The sequence below is a fragment of the Diabrotica undecimpunctata genome, chromosome 6, assembly GCF_040954645.1.
Source record: "Diabrotica undecimpunctata isolate CICGRU chromosome 6, icDiaUnde3, whole genome shotgun sequence".
NCBI classification, from domain to species: Eukaryota; Metazoa; Arthropoda; class Insecta; order Coleoptera; family Chrysomelidae; genus Diabrotica; species Diabrotica undecimpunctata.
The window spans coordinates 123,761,159-123,778,879 of NC_092808.1; the positions used below are offsets into that span (position 1 = coordinate 123,761,159).

General features: G+C 34.8%; 1 protein-coding gene across 2 annotated transcripts in view; it reads left to right on the plus strand.

Moving 5' to 3' along the window:
* Positions 1-17,721, plus strand: part of LOC140443813 (radial spoke head protein 9 homolog) — a 65,354-nt gene that overhangs the window by 22,125 nt on the left and 25,508 nt on the right. Inside the window, exon 3 of one of the 2 annotated variants that reach the window (XM_072535269.1) lies at positions 8,551-10,276. The exons of the other annotated variant lie outside the window; for it this stretch is intronic. Within the exon in view, the coding sequence (XP_072391370.1) occupies positions 8,551-9,689 (1,139 nt within the window). The 3' untranslated portion in view covers positions 9,690-10,276. The remainder of the gene's footprint in view (positions 1-8,550; positions 10,277-17,721) is intronic. 2 annotated transcript variants of the gene reach the window in all.

Below are 17,721 nucleotides of genomic sequence, written 5' to 3' on the forward strand. Positions count from 1 at the left end.
ATTCAAGTTCTCGGTAACAATGCGATACAAAACACTACGAGAATACTGAGGAAAGCAGTCGGACAATGATGAAATTGTAAAGCGTCTGTTTTCTCTTACCTTTTCGTCCACTTTCTGCACCAAATTTTCATTAACGACCGAAGGACGCCCACTCCGTTCTTCATCATGCACATTTGTGCGGCCATCTTTAAATGCTCTCACCTATTTCCTTACCATTCCATCACTCATAATGTTTTGTCCGTAAACTTCAACGATCTCACGATGAATATCGATCGGTTTTACGCCTTTAGCACTAAGAAATCGTATAACAGCCCGTACTTTACAATCAGCGTGACTCACGATTGTTGGAGGCATCTTAAACACTGGAGTAAACAAATATGCAATGAAGAATCAGACTGTAATGGCGTCAGTGCGTAGACAAGAGATGTAGGTAACCAGCGCTCATGCACGGAACGCCGACCGTAGCGCTGCGGCGGCGGAATCGTAAAACGGTACTTACTTAAAAAACATGCCTGGTAATTAAAGATTGTTTTATTTTTTCCATTAATATTACAACTTTACATCAAATGTAAAATATTTAAATAACAAAATATATTTTTTTACATTTTATGTAGTATAAAAGAGAACCATGATTTAGTTAATTTACTAGCGGACCAACTCGACATCGAGTTTTTTAAATGAAATTTTTATTTTACGAGAAAAATTAAGAGATCAATACAAACAATATAAGCAAGAATATACATAACATTCATCACTAATAATGCAAGTAAAAAGTGTATTAAATATCACGAAATATTTCGTCGAAAACAATGTTTTTTGTTACTTGACGTTTTATGCGCGTTTCGGTCACTTCCGGTGTCGGATCGCAACCGGAAGTACATATTTAGATTCGTCTCGACGAGACCTTTCGATCCATATATACATTGTGGGGTCTAAAACTTAAAGTAAATTTTAACTTCCGGTCATCTCAAAACCGGAAGTGAATTTTTGTACCAAAAGTATATCTTGTCATTCTCATATGTAATACTAATAATATTCCGAAAAAATATTTTAATTATCTAATATGGTTTTTGAGTAAAGTGGTGGACAAGAAAAGGGCTTAGCGTTTTAGTATATAATATACAAAACATTCATCAATAATAATGCAAGTAAAAAGTGTATTAAATATCACGAAATATTTCGTCGAAAACAATGTTTTTTGTTACTTGACGTTTTATGTGCGTTTCGGGTCACTTCCGGTGTCGGATCGCAACCGGAAGTACATATTTAGATTCGTCTCGACGAGATCGTTCGATCAATATATACATTGTGGGGTCTAAAACTTAAAGGAAATTTTAACTTCCGGTCATCTTAAAACCGGAAGTGAATTTTTGTACCAAAAGTATATCTTGACAATCTCATACGTAATACTAATAATATTCCGAAAAAATATTTTAATTATCTAATATGGTTTTTGAGTAAAGTGGTGGACAAGAAAAGGGCTTAGCGTTTTAGTATATAAGATTTCTTCTAAACTTTTATTATTTGTTATTCTTGTTCTATAGTTTCTGCATACACTTTTCTTTGTAGTAACGTGTACAGTTGGTTTATATTTTAGGTTGTTTACAAAATAAGAACAGACTGAAAATTATGAAAACACCTAAACATTCATCTCATAAAGAAGATTTGGTTAGATACGCTGAGGAAAAAATAGTAAATAAAAATATGACAGTTCAAACTGGAAAAAGCCCTTACACATGTGCAATTTGTTTAAAACAATTTTCCCGGCGATTTAATCTGAAAATACATTCGAGAATACATGCTGAAGAAAAACCTGTGAAATGTGAAATTTGTTTAAAACAGTTTACTAAAGCGTGTTATTTGAAATCACATTTGAGAACACACACTAAAGGAAAACCTTACAAGTGTGATATTTGCTATAAAGAGTTTACTGCAATATGTTTTTTGAAATCGCATCTGATGACTCACACTGGAGAAAAACCTTACAAGTGTGATATTTGTTTTAACCAATTTACTCAAGCAATTCATTTGAAATCACATTTGAAAATACACACTGGAGAAAAACCTCACAAATGTGAAATTTGTTTCAAGCAGTTTACTCAAGCGAGTAATTTGAAATCACATTTGAAAAGACACACTGGAGAAAAACCTCATAAATGTGAAATTTGTTTCAAGCAGTTTACTACAGGGAGTTATTTGAAATCACATTTGAGAACACACACTGGAGAAATTCCTTTCAAGTGTGATATTTGCTTTAAACGGTTTACTGTAGAATGTACTTTGAAATCGCATATGATGACTCACACTGGAGAAAAACCTTACAAGTGTAATATTTGTTTTAAGCAATTTACTCAAGCAATTCATTTAAAATCACATTTGAGAACACACACTGGAGAAAAGCCGTACAAGTGTGATATTTGCTTTAAACAGTTTACTGCATCATGTACTTTGAAATCACATATGATGACTCACACTGGAGAAAAACCTTACAAGTGTGATATTTGTTGTAAAGAGTTTAATCACGTTAGTAGTTTGAAACCACATTTGAGAATACACACTGGAGAAAAGCCTTTTAAGTGTGATATTTGTTTCAAGCAGTTTACTCAAGCATATAGGTTGAAATCACATTTGAAGAGACACACTAGAGAAACAACTTTTTAAGTGTGAAATTAGTTCTAAAACAGATTGCTGTTTATCACACACGAGTTAAATATAAAATGTCATTAAAGTTATAAAATCAAAATTGTTGTTTTTCCCTACTTATTTACATGTTCCTCAATTCCAATCAAAAAAAAAGAAGTGCTAACCTAACCCTTGAAATAGTTAAAAATGTACAGTATGAATACAAGGGAAACTGTCTGAACTAACTAAAGAATATTATGTACAATATCTCGTCTTCGATTGGGATGTGTATGTTGCACGTTTTTCTTCTTCTCACAGGTAGCGTCTCATTCAGATATATTTTGAAGAGTATATGCAGCAGTCTTCCTTTAGATCCTCACTAATAGGAATTTCTCTAAATAAATTGTTTCCAGTTCATCATGTTTTTGTAAAACTGTTGTACTGCTTTTATATTTTTTTGTTTATTCCTTATTTTTCCATTGCTACCCAGAGCATTGAAAATAGTATACCATCGTATGCCTTTGTCAGATCGATAAGGACTATGGGTTGAAAGGCTGTCGGCTAATTTTTTCTCAATAACCTGCTTCAGAGAAAATATGCTACTATACAGGATCTTCTTATTATATCTTCGACTTCCTGTACTGTTCTTTCATCGTATTCCACTTCATATCTTCTTGTGATGGTGTTGGTGAATTGCGGTCTTGTTCCAGTTAGAAGTAGTAATGTTCAATCCAAGATTTTTCTTCGATTAAATCTATTCTACTCGTTTTTTTTTCTGTCTGTTGTCAGGTTTTTTTACCATTTTCCATGCTCCTCGTGATCTTGTTGACCCCACCATTGGACATTCCATGTGGTTATATTTAAAGTCCTTGTTCGTTTGCTACGTCGTCTTCATTTTTCCAACCACTTACCAGGAGTACTAGGATTTTCTGTTGGGGTTTACTCCCTTAGCCCGTATAGTCCTGATTTAGATGCTGGATTATACTTAAAAATATTTTATGTCTTCCATTAAAACTCTAATCGTCAGAGACTAAAATGACACTAAACCTCTAAAAATTACACGAACAAGTTGAATTTTACTAAGAATGTCAATTTTGGGACCCCAAAAAATATGCAAAAAAGGATTTAGTAAGCGGTACTGTAGACTAGCGCGAAGCTTTGTATTATTCATACAAATTGCCGTTTTTACTATTCTCTTTACAATTTCATAATATTTTGAATCAAATTTCTATTCAGCAGCAGTTTTTGTTGGAGTATCTTTTTTAAGCGTTTTACAAGCTTTATCACATTCGTTAGTAAGATCTTTTTTACGTTTTCTGTACAAAAAAATTATGAAACAACAAATTATGGTCAGTTTTGACATTTTGTATACCTAACGTCCACCCATTGGGTAGGTAGGTACAGAAATATACTCTTCTTTACTGTCATTAGTATATAATTATTTTTATATGAGCGTATCATTGATGTTTTCGAAAAAGGTAAAATGGAGATATGTTATGACTTTAAGAGCTTTTTATGGTGGTATATCTATTATTATTTAAATCAGATAGAAATATATTTTATTTAGATTTTGTGTATCTTTTTTGTCATTTATTGCGTTGGTATTTCTTTTTATTTCTATTGATTCGTATATCCCCCTCTTCTTTTTGTTTTGTTCTGTGTTTAAAACTTTGATGTTTTCAAAATCAAATTTATGCTTCTTCTCACTTTCATGTTTTGTGAGCGCAGTGACGTTGTTCTTGTCATATTTGTCAGAGCGAATTCTGGATTGAAGCAGTTGACTAGTTTGATCGATATAGACACCTTCACAGTTACTTACATTTACTTTATCGTGTCCGGACATGTCATTCATAAAATTTCGGGCCACGTCGGTTCCATCTTTGTTGGCGAGCCACAAATCTTCGAGGGTACATCGATGAGGACAGTTTCTGCATGTAAGAAGATGTTCCATATTCTGTGTTTCTCCACAGTCACAGTTCACATCATCTGGGTCGATTTTTCCCCATTTTGCCATGTTTGATTTTACTGGAGCGGCCCCCGTTCTTATCCGATTCATAGTTTTCCGCGTTTTAAAGTCTAGGGACTGGCCGGTCCATTGAACCTGGGGAAGAGGAAAATACTCAGGCGGTTCATCCTGCACTGCATTCCAAGGAAGCTTTTCCTAGATTTTAGTCGCTTTCGTGGTGTTCGAGCTTTGTATAGGGCATGCCGCTCGTCCGCGATCTGTTTAATGTTCTCTATGTGCTCTGCAACGTCTCTGCGTGTTGAGGGTTCTGCAAAACCCGCTGCTTTATATAGATTTGAGAGTGGCGTTGGTTTCGTGCACCCCGTTACTATCCTGCATGTCTCATTTAGCGCAGTATCAACTTGTTTGGTGTGGGCAGATCTGCCCCAAGCGGGGCACGCATATTCAGCAGTTGAGAAACACAGTACCTGTGCCGTTGTTCTTAAAACGCCAGGACGTGCGCCCCATTTACTTCCCGTTAGCTTTCTGAGTATGCTGTTCCCTGTTCCTAGTTGTTACTTTCCCTTTCGTTTTTATGCAATGTTGTCTGTAGGTGATTGACCCGTCCAGAGTTACTCCAAGATATATAGGATGGTTTGTGTGTTCTAATGTATTACCATTCCACACAATTTGGAGTTTTCGTTTGGCTTCCTTTGCGCGAAGGTGGAAAGCGCAGACTTGGGTTTTAGAGCGATTGGGTCTCAGGGAATTCTGCAGGTAGTACGCTGTCATTGCTTTTAAGGCAGTTTCGAGTTTCTTCTCCACTTCTTTAAAACTATTTCCTTGAGCACATATTGCAAGATCGTCAGCATAGATAAGTGCTTGGTTTCGGTCGGCGTAGGTTGGTCGTTTGTGTATATATTGAAGAGCATTGGTGCTAAAACACTTCCCTGTGGAAGGCCATTTTTTTGAACTCTCCACCTACTTACTATACCCTCCAGCATAACGAAAAACCGTCTGTTTTGCAGTAAGGAATATACGACCTTACCCAGATGGTGGTCATTGAGTGTCGTATAATTTGTGGAGCAATGTTTTGTGCCTTACTGTGTCATAGGCTGCTGTCAAATCTACGAAAGCAGCCCCTGTTATAAGTTTTTCTTCAAAGCTCTCTTCAATGTGTTCTGTTAGTGCGAGGACTTGACCGGTGCAAGATTTGCCGGGTCTGAATCCTCCTTGTTGTGGGATGAGGTGCTTGTCGACATTTTTTTCTATTCTGGCGAGTATGAGTCTCTCGTATAGTTTAAAAAAGTGACACAACAGCGAGATAGGTCTGTAGCTACTGGGGTTTTCTGGGTCCTTTCCTGGTTTTAACAAGGCTATTACTTTAGATTTCCTCCATGATTTTGGAATTTCGGAGGTTTTGCAGCACGTGTTATAAAATTGCAAGATCCAGTTTTTTGCTCCTTGGCCTAGATGCTTTATTTGTTCACTGCATATATCATCCACACCTGCAGCTTTCCCGTTTTTTAACCTGTTCATAACGTCGTGGAGTTCTTTTAGTGTAAAAGGAGTACCTAGGTGGTTTGTCTCCGAATCCAATCTTCTTCTAGTGTTTGGGCTCTTATATCGGTTCGTAGTTCTTCCATTCATAAGGAGTTGAGCAGCGACTTGGTTTGCTGTAACCTTGCAAGATGGTTTATGTTCTTTTGGATCACCGCTAAGTTTTTTTACAAGGTTCCATGCTATTTTGCTACTATGTGTCATGTCCATTTTTTCCAGGGTATCAATCCACTTTTCCTGTCTGGCTTGACTTAGCTGTTGGAGTAGTACTGCTCCGCAGTCAACCGTTTCTTGGCTAAAAGGGTCAGTGGAATAGAGGGTTTCGTATGTTCTCATTAGTTCTTTGGACTCGCTGGACATCCCGGGAACATATTGTTGTCTACATCCTCTGGGGATAGCTTTTCTAGACACATTTTTGAGTACCTCTACAAATTTTTCATAGTTCTTTACTTTTGGTTCAAGACAACTCAGAATCTAGCATGTCTGCATACTTTTGCCAGTTTGCCTTTTTGAAGTTAAATCTCCTTCTGAATGGAATAGTTTGTGGTCTGGCAATTGGAAAGATATTTATACCAATTGGTCTATGCTGAGTTTTTGGTATGGGGCCATATACTACTTTGGTTCATCGGTCTTTTAGGTTGTACTTGAAAAACAGATATCCGGCTTATATCCTCTTTTCCAGACTTTACTCTGAAAAGATGGTGGAAGTTTAGGATCATGGATTAACGTGAGGCCACTCGTTTCGGCCCATGCTTCTACTGCGTCTCCATTTGCGTCCGAATCTGCATAGCCCCAGAGTAAACTGTGACTGTTATTAAAGTCTCCCAGTATAAGCTGATTGGGTTGTGATTGGGAGTTAGTGGGGGGTGAAAATATAAAAGGCTGGTTTGGTGGCTTGTATACCGAGGTTATTGTGCATTTTCTTATCTCAGTGGTTATTATCTCTATACCGCGTACATTTGTTGTTCCCACAGATGAGACTATGGTTTGAGTTCTCACAAATACCGCGCTCCCATGCTTATTGTGTGGTATCTCCGCAATCAGTTTAATTTCGGAGACTTTCGGTCTCGCTGCAGTTAGGTCTCTGTGTGTTTCCTGGATGCACAATACCTCACATTTCGTGTTCTTGCAGAATTCTGATAATAGGTCTTGTTTGGCTGTAGTGATGCCCTCGATATTTATGCTCGCTACTGTCAGTGTTGGCTCTGAGAAGAACCGTTGTGGCTTGATGTTTGCCATCTGTTTTGGTTTGGTCCGGTGTTGGAAGGATTAGCCGTCTACTAATAGACGTTTCCAGGGGACGCCGTCAATAGTGCTTACTTTGTAGTTGATGTGGCACTACCGATCTCGTGGAGGCTCCTTCCTTGTCCCCTTCTTCACAGGTAATACATGATATCTCGTAAACAACATGTGATATTATAAGTTTTGGAGTTTGTTAGTTTTGTGAAATATTTATTTAAAAGGTTTTTGCCTTTGTGGGCCACTGTTAGGTATATTATGTTTGGCTAAAAGATTTGTTAATTGTTCGGATAAACCTTTTATATATGGAAGAGTTGTGTAATTAGTTTTGATGCTGTTGGGTTTGTTGTTATAAAATTTATTAAGTCTTGATTTGAAAATAGTTTCGATTAGATGTTCGGGATATGCATTCTTTAGAAGGGCATCATTTTCTTTTTTTATTGCAGTTGGTCTGTATTTTGGATCTGTTAGTTGTATAGATTTATCTGCAAGACTTATAATTACAGACTTCTTATGGGAAAATGGATGATGAGAATTGTAGTTAAGATATCGTGAAGACCATGTTTCTTTTGTAAACCACATGGTTTTTACTGTATTGTTTATGCGATGTAAGGTGATATCCAGAAAATTTATTTTATTATTTTGTTCAATTTCTATAGTAAAATTTAGTTTTGGATGGTAGCTGTTAGAAAATATCTAAAATTTCGGTTATTTTATTTGTTGGTATAGCACAAATACAGTCATCGATATAGCGGTAGAAGAATGATATATTAAATATATATATATATATATATATATATATATATATATATATATATATATATATATATATATATATATATGTATCGCATTATACCGATTTCTATTTAAAAAAATTAACGATTACGTCACTACACCTACACCGGTGTCATTATCCCTACTCCATGTACGTTAGAAGATGGTTATTTTATAACAAAAATCGACCTGTTTCGGGATTTCACTCAAAACTCGACGGTTCTCGAAATAATGATAATATTCCATAATTTAGCCGTTCACTGTATATAGTATAAAAGAGAACTATCCTTTGGTTCTTTTATTACATTTATTTCTTCTAAATAAACTTTTGTTACTTTTTATTCTTGTTCTGTAGTTTCTGTATAAGTTTTTCTTTGCAGTAAAATCTGTACAGTTGGTTTATATTTTAGGTTGTTTACACAATAAGAACAGAATGAAAACACCTGAACATTCATCTCGTAAAGAAGATTTGGTTCGATACGATGAAGAGAAAACATTAAATAATAATGTGACAGTTCAAACTGGGAAAGATATTTACACATGTGGAATTTGTTTAAAACAATTTTCTCAGCGATTTAATCTGAAAATTCATTCGAGAGTACATGCTGAAGAAAAACCACACAAATGTGAAATTTGTTTAAAGCGGTTTACTCAAGCCAGTAATTTGAAATCACATTTGATGACTCACACTGGAGAAAAGCCTTACGAGTGTGATATTTGTTTAAAACAATTTTCTCAGCGATTTCATCTAAAAATGCATTCGAGAACACACACTGGAGAAAAGCCTTACAAGTGTGATATTTGCTTTAAACAGTTTACTGCCGCGTGGACTTTGAAATCACATTTGGTGACTCACACCGGAGAAAAGGCTTACGAGTGCGATATTTGTTCTAAGCCATTTACTCAAGCAATTTATTTGAAATCACATTTGAGAACACACACTAAAGACAATCCTCACAAATGTGAAATTTGTTTGAAACAGTTTACTGCCGCAGGTAACTTGAAATCACATTTTAGAACACACACTAAAGAAAAGCCACACAAGTGTGATATTTGCTTTAAACATTTTACTGCGGCATTTACTTTAAAGTTACATTTGATGACTCACACTGGAGAAAAACCTTACAAGTGTGATATTTGTTTTAAGCAATTTACTCAAGCAATTCAGTTAAAATTACATGTGGGAACACATACTGGAGAAAAACCTCACAAGTGTGAAATTTGTTTAAAACAGTTTACTGCAGCAAGTAATTTGAAATCACATTTTAGAACACACACTAAAGAAAAACCTTACAAGTGTGAAATTTGTTTTATGATGTTTGCTCGATCAAATACTTTAAAAGACCATTTGAAAACACACACTGCAGAAAAACCATACAAGTGCGAAATTTGTTTTACAATGTTTGCTCGGTCGAATACTTTAAAAGACCATTTGAAAACACACACTGCAGAAAAACCATACAAGTGCGAAATCTGTTTTAAGCAGTTTATTCAAGCAAATACTTTGAAATCACATTTGAAAAGGCACGCTAGAGAAAGAGCTTTATAAGTGTGAAATTTTTTTCTAAACAGTTTGCTGTGTATGCTGTTTTTCACACTACGATTTATTGTAAGTTTTTTCGGTGATACAAAACGTACGAAAAAATGTACGTTTTGTACAGTGTACCTGTACACACTACCTGTTTTCGCTTCGGCTTTCTACATCAGTTCTAATCCAGTGTCTTTGAGTTGTGTGAAGTTTCATTAGTGAATCTATTTGAGAGACCTTATTTGTTTTGCTTATGGAGTAAACACAGCTGCTTTCTTTTATTTTTTAACTATAACGATACAAGGGGAAAACAAGATGGTCAAGGGAGTGGCTTCTGAAAAGAATAATATACTCACGTACCATTACTGAAAGAACTGCCTATTGTCAATTGCTAGAGTTGGCAACACCATACATAATGAAACAAGACGCTTGCATGAGAAAAGCCATTACACACCATGAACGACACAGCAACTCTCAGGTATCTTTCAACAAGACGCAGCCTCAAGGACGTGGAATTCACAATCATAATATCCAAACCAGCGTTGAGCCAAATAATTCCTCAAACCTGCGATGCAATCTACTTGGCTTTAAAGCAGAGCTACTTAAAAGTAAGTACATAATTATCATTGTTAAATGTAGAAAGGTAGGAGATTTTTAATAAAATGGCCTCTGAAGATGTATTTGTTATAAATAGGCAGGCGTCTAAAAATTGTTTTTGGAGTCATAGCTTTCTTATCTCGGGCTACAGACTGAATACTCTGATTGGTGCGGTGGATCGCGCAGAGGTATAAAAAATAAAAACGACAGATCGCGCGACCACACTACGTGGAGTAGTAAACGCAGATCCTTGCGTGTTTCTTAACCCGTAGTAGAGATGAGCTTGACAGTTTATCATAATATGTAACAAGTTATTTTATTGCGCGTATTTACCCACTGAGCGGAATTCCTCCATTATCTTTTAAGAAAAATTGAACATAAAAAACTACTTTAAAAATAAAAGAATCTTACATTTTAGAAAAATTCCAATTAGGGATTTGCATCGGAAAGAGTTGACGTAATCGACCAAAGAAGAAGTGGTAACTGGCCTTCCTATAGTACGGTGCGGGCTATGGAATGGCTTGTATTCCAGATAGCATAGTTGCATACAAAGTTGGTACGAAACTTGTTGTGATTGTTTAAACTAAGGCCAGATTGTTTGTTGATGAGGTGGGTAGGCTTCCCGCACAGATGATGTCAAGGACTGTAGTTCTCTCTGTCCTGTAACTGTCAACTTGCAGTTCACATTAAGCCACATTTACTTGTCCCGATTTGTTGGTACTGATGTTTGATGATAAGTTTGTTCAAACAAAGCTACTTGTATTGTCTCCTGAATTCATCATTCAATTTTCGCTTGTCCACTGCTGAAAATAGATCTCCCTCATAATATTCTATCTATTTTGATCCATTGCATCCATTTCCTATAGCAAAGTTTTATATCGTCAGTCCAACGTGTTGGTGGACGACCTCTGCTTCGGTAGGCATCATCTCTTGGTCTCCATTCCAGTATCTGCTTTGTCCATCTTTCGAGCCACGTGACCTGATCCACTTCAGTGTTGCTATTCTCCCTTCAGCATTATGAGCTGGCGTCTCCTGAATTAGATGCAATGTTATCATGCTTCTAAAGCTAATAAAAGTCAAAAAAGGATAAATAAATTCAACATTCTACATAGAATTGGTTTCTAAATAAATCTACATAGAATTAGTTTCTATCTTTTTATCAAATAAATAAATACAGTAGCAGATGCTCTCTCAACGTTTGGGTAATCATTGATCTTTTTGTTTTCGATTTCCAGAAAACTCAAAGGTGTGGTTGGACATCGCATCTGGCTTTGAAAATATATGGCAGTTTAGCTACTGATTGGGCGCAATGGATGGAAAACATATTAAGATTGTTCCTTCCAAGAACAGTGGATCTTACTATTTTAATTACAATAAAACTCATATCATAGTTCCAATGGTCAGTACAAATGCAAATTGTGAGTTTAGTTACTGCAGTGTAGGTACAAATGGCCGTGTTTCTGATAGTGGTGTCATTAATCACACCACATTTTACGAGAAGTTGAACTGCAATGAACTGAAAATTCCTGAACTAGCTAAAACTTTCTAATTCTCTAAGTGTTTGTAGGTGATGAGGTTTTCGCAATGCGCTCGGATCTCATCAAACCTTACAACCGAGATCCTGTAAATAGGAATAGAAGGATTTTAGAACTCATTTGGAATTTTAGCATCTATTGCACACCCATAAATTTTAAGATGGAAAATATTAAGAAAGTGGTTTTGGCTTGTCTTCTCCCCCTTGTTTCTTTGTGTTCTCCCTGAACACTTTCTTTGGTTTCTTTTAGAATTTTATATATACTGCTCTCAGATACTTACGTTAAGATGCTGTAAAACGAAACAGCAACCGAAACATTCAATTTTTCTCGTTTCGTAACACCTTGTAGAACATTCACAACAATTTTTACCTCTGGAGTTAAAATTGTTCTAGCACGGTTGTTACTGCTTTCCATATTATTAGAGGCCATAACTTAATAAATGGAATTCCTGGAAAAAAATAATAGTGTTGCAAAATTAAAATTACAAATTAACTACCTGTAAAATAGTTGTTCTTTATTCAATTAAATGTGTTTATGTCTACCTATTTGGCATAAATAAACTGTGACTTCTATTTGTACTAATATTTTAAAACTAAAAATAAAAGAATATAAATAAATATTTTTGATATTGCATAAAATAAATCTATAGCTAGGAATGTAGCTAAATTATGTGAAGATGTTCTAAAGATATTCTCCGATTAAAATGCTGCAATACATTTTAACAAAATCAGTAATTGAATATTAATTAGTTGACTAGGTTTAAATTTAGAAAATATTTAATTTGGCATTAGTATTCTAAATCAAATATGGTAAAAAAAATGAGGAAAATAGACCCAAATGATGTTAACTGGTCGTAAATAAGTTTTATTTCTAGAACCGCCTCTACCCTGTATAGATATATCTCCTATAAGTATAATGTTTATGTATATAGTCAATACGCGTTTTAAATTTTGTACATATAAAGTTAATACATATATTATAAATAAACATGTATGTACTGAACAAATAAATTTAAAAAAATAAGCACTACTTACCTTCTAAAGTCTACCGTAAAATACAAAATAATTTATAAATAAACACACTTATACTCGGTTCGCTTATACCCAGTCCGAACTGTCTAGTGAATTTAGTAATTATTTTTTTGCGAAGTTAGTTACTTTTTGACAGACTAAACGTGGCTGGAAATTACTATACAACCAAGCACACGTACTCATAGCCAATATTATTAGTAAACAAACTAAATAGTAAATAAAATAGAACTTTGAGAATTACCGACAATCAATATTTATTTATCTGCACCATATAATAAATAGTTATGTTAAATTATAACAACTAAAATATATTTTTTAAATATACACTACCCAAAATTTGATGAGTTTAGTATACACTTCCACTATTTAGAATAATTCTTCTTTTTTTAAAGAAAAAAGTCTGCAATAGTAGGATACTTTGGAAAAGTAGGAATTGTGTTGTAGGTTTCCGACAATGAATCTGTCAAAATATGCCCGAGCTAAGCGAATGGAGTTTAACAATCCGATATATAGTTTGGCTATACGAAACACACTTCTAAAAATAATTAACAAAGTTTTCCCGTTTGTCAATGTGATACGCCAGTGACGAAACCTAAACTGATAACGAGACAGAAATTGAACCTTTTGTAGAGATGTGTTTTGAAAATTTCCAACAATTCGCTACGTATTTTCGAAGAACCGGTAATTTTAGAGGCTTAGGGAGCAAGTTTACAGTTCAGTTCAATGTCTGATAGCGGCGTGTTCAAAGCGGCGTATATAACTCTCTAGCAAAAATAAAGAAATTTTAAGAAATGTATATAAATTAAATTTTGCCGCTGTGGTAGGCTGTAGTCCAATACTAAAGATGACTCACTTTTTATTATTTCCAGTTCGAACTATAGTGTTTATCTACTTCTAGAATATAACACTTTTTCTGCGAATTCTGAAACAAAATTTTTAAAAGGTTTTTAACTGCATTGCAATACATTTAAATTATTTACGTAGCACAATTACCTCCCTCAATGTACTAAAATTAATATTAAATGTTAAAAAGTCTGCGCCCATGTGGCCTTGACGACAGCAGTGGGTTTGAGAAAGCGCAATTGCAACAATTACCTCAATGTATATCACCTATGTCCAGCTGAAAGATTTACGTACTGTATAAATCAATACTACAATATGTAATAACAACTTTATAAACTATGCCGTCAATTCAACAATTATTCTCCGCGAAGATTTAAAGACGCAATTTCCAGTGGTACAGTCTGTCCCAAACCCTTCTTTCAGTGCGTCACTAATTTTGACGTCATATAGGATTTTAAGAATGTCGAGAATTATTGCATGACATTTTAGTTAAATCTGACAGTTGCAGGATTGTAATCGGCTAAATGTGAAAAGATTATTTTTTTAAAATGTGAAGTAAAAACTTTGAGAATTCAAATTTTTTTTTACTTTACATATTAGAGGTCCCGTCCTGTATAAAATTTTTTATTGCGCATTATATTGGAACGGCATTTTGTCATAATTGCTATTCTATACATTCCAAAGAAAGTGCTTAATTAGCTAAGATTTATTTATGGATTTATTATTATTTATTATAAACACTATGGAATTGGAATGTTTGTTTATTTAAAATAATGCTTCCTCCTATAGAATCTTTTAAGAGTTGACTGCGAGATAAAAAAATTTACTGGCAATTGCAAGGCATCAAAGCAAACATTCCTGTGATAAAATAGCATCGATTGAAATCAGTCATATTCGGATAAGTAATTTTCGGAAACTTTCTGTGGCAGCCATTAGTTTAATTTTGTGAAGATTTATCATAAAATCGTGAAAATAGTTTAAATAGTGAGTTATACTACTAGATTGGGTGTGCAAATGAAAGAGTGTTATGAAGTTTAGGTAAAAAAACAATGGACAGTTTAAATAGTAAAGCAGTTGATTTTTGAGTTAATCTACCAGTTTCGGTATGCAGATGAAATAGTGTTAATGGAGTTTAGTTTAAAAACAAGATACCGAATGTAAGTTTACCTTCTTTTTTTATGAATAACAAAAATGAATATTATATTTCAAACAATCCACAATCCGATTCAGAACCTAATTCATTAAAATCAATGATTACAGGGGATATGTGGCTGGTATCAATTATATCTTATATTTTAATAAAATGTGGTTCTAAAAAGAACCGTTTTAATACATATGAATATCTTCTAATTGAAAATAATTTAATAATTTTAATATTAGGCTTTGTTCTTTCTCGGTATATCTCGGCATATTTAAAATAATTTTATGACAATAAATACAAAATTAAATTTTCACTGTAAAATGTCTGAAAATACTAACCTGGAATGACAATTATCATTTTATCAGTTGACATTATCATAGTACTGTCACTATTGAGACCATCTGCGTCAAATTATATTTATGCGCATCATTGATTGGATATCTATTTAGCGCATTCTAAACTCCAACCAATTATATATCCGTAAGTAGAATTCGCTTTAATATGCAAATACCCGTGAACGATACATAATTTTCTAAGTTCTATGTATAATAATCACAGACTTACGTTTTTTTCTGTCGCTTCTAGCTTAATGCGTTAGAGAGAATTCGATCAACTATGACGCACTGAAAGAAGGGTTTGGGATGAACTGTAAGTAAAAACTTTATGAAATATATAATATACAGAATGGACAAAAAAGCCTACGTTCTTTATATTCATGTTTTTCTCTGCTGGCACAGATACAATTAAAATGGTATAAAATCGTTGACTAATTTTCGAAACCAAATTCAGAATTTCGTTTTAATCTGTGCTTTCTAAGAATTGCAAGGCAAAACAGACGTTGATAAAGATGTTATGAGAGACATGGGGAATCTAAAAATTGCATTCCACTACATATCTCCTAACATTGCGGAGAAACAAGCAGGTTTCGTCCCCGGACGTGGTACTAGAGAACAAATTTTAAACGTACGACAGATTGTAGAAAAATCCAGAGAATTCAACATCACAATATATTTGTGCTTCATAGATTACAGTAAAGCTTTCGATTTGGTCAAGTGGAGTAAAATGTGGCAGGTTTTGTCTGAAATGGGAGTCCCCAATCATCTGATACTGCTAATTAAAAGCCTGTACAATAACAATTATGCCAGAGTTAGAATAAATGGGGAACTAACCGATAGTTTCAGGGTCACAAAGGGCGTGAGACAAGGCTGCATTCTTCTTCTTCTTCTTAAAGTGCCCTCTCCTCAATGGAGGTTGGCTACTACAATTTTAAAATCTTCTCTATCTTCAGCTGTTCTTATTAGCTGTTCAAAATTTAGCCCTGTCCATTGTCGGATGTTTCTGAGCCACGATAGTCTTTTCCTTCCTAGGCCTCTCTTTCCCTCGATTTTTCCTTTCACTATAAGTTGGGCATATTGGTACTTATTATTTCTCAGTATGTGGCCTAGGTATGATGTTTTTCTAACTTTTACTGTGTTAAAAAGTTCTCTTTCCTTGCCTATTCTATGCAGCACTTCTTCGTTTGAGGTATGCGATGTCCATGAAATTTTAAGCATTTAAGCATTTTAAGCATACTAAGCCCAATTCTATTTAACATCTATGGTGAATGGATAATACGGAAAGCTACTGAAGACTGGAACGGTGGCATCACCATTGGCGGGAAGAAGATTTGCAACTTGAGATATGCAGATGATACTATTATGCTCGCTAGTTCTGAAGCTGAATTGATTCACCTGCTACAACGGATAGAAGACGTAAGCTTAACGATGAGCTTTAAAATAAACAGAGATAAAACGAGAATCATGATAATTGACAGAGCTAACAACAATCAAAATCATCTAGTCATGATAAACAATATCGCTGTTGTAGATAAATTTGTGTATCTGGGCTCATTAATAACCAACAAAGGAGGCTGTACTGAAGAAATAAAGCGGCGGTCAGCAATCGCAAAAAGCGCTATGGCAAAATTAACAAAAATTTGGAAAAGCCATGAAATAACTACCGATACAAAAATGAGACTAGTAAGAAGTCTAGTTTTTCCAGTTCTCACTTATGCATCGGAATGCTGGACCCTTACTGAGAAAGACAAAAAGAACATAGATGTATTTGAGATGTACTGCTGGAGACGAATGCTGAGAATACCATGGGTGGCCCGAAGAACAAATGAATCCATACTGGACCAGCTAAACATAAAGAAAAGACTAAGAACACAAATATCAGAACAAATAATAAGCTATTTTGGACATGTGCTTCGAAGAAATGGTCTTGAAAAACTTACCATCCAGGGAAAAGTAGAAGGCAAAAGAAATAGAGGTAGATCTCCCACACGATACACGGACCATATTGTTGCTACCATTGGCGCTCCATTGTCAGAATGTGCTAGAATGGCAGAAGATAGAAAAACGTGGAGGAACATTGGGGAATTTAGCTAATAGCTTCATGATATCACGATACCTGCATCAGGTCAACGACTAAGAAGAAGAAGAAGACATATCTCCTCAACTAAGCAAAATTCTTAGCGAATTGGTTTTTAGTAATCGTACAGAGTATATCGAAATAAAAAGGAAAAGACAGTTAAGATTTGATTTCACGTACAGGCGCTTGCGCATCCGCTTATACGTATTTCGGCCTCATCAGAACGGCTTTCGCAATCGCTCTGAACGTGAAATAAATCTTTTCTGTCTTAGAAAGAACAGAAAGATAGATCTTTTCTGTCTCCTATGATTTTATTATCAGATGTCGCTACATTGCGTCTATACGAAGCCATGTTAGAGTTGCTTCCTAAGACAGAAAAGATTTATTTTCACGTTCAGAGCGATTGCGAAAGCCTTTCTGATGAGGCCTATTAGGCCGAAATACGTATAAGCGGATGCGCAAGCGCCCTGTACGTGAAATCAAATCTTAACTGT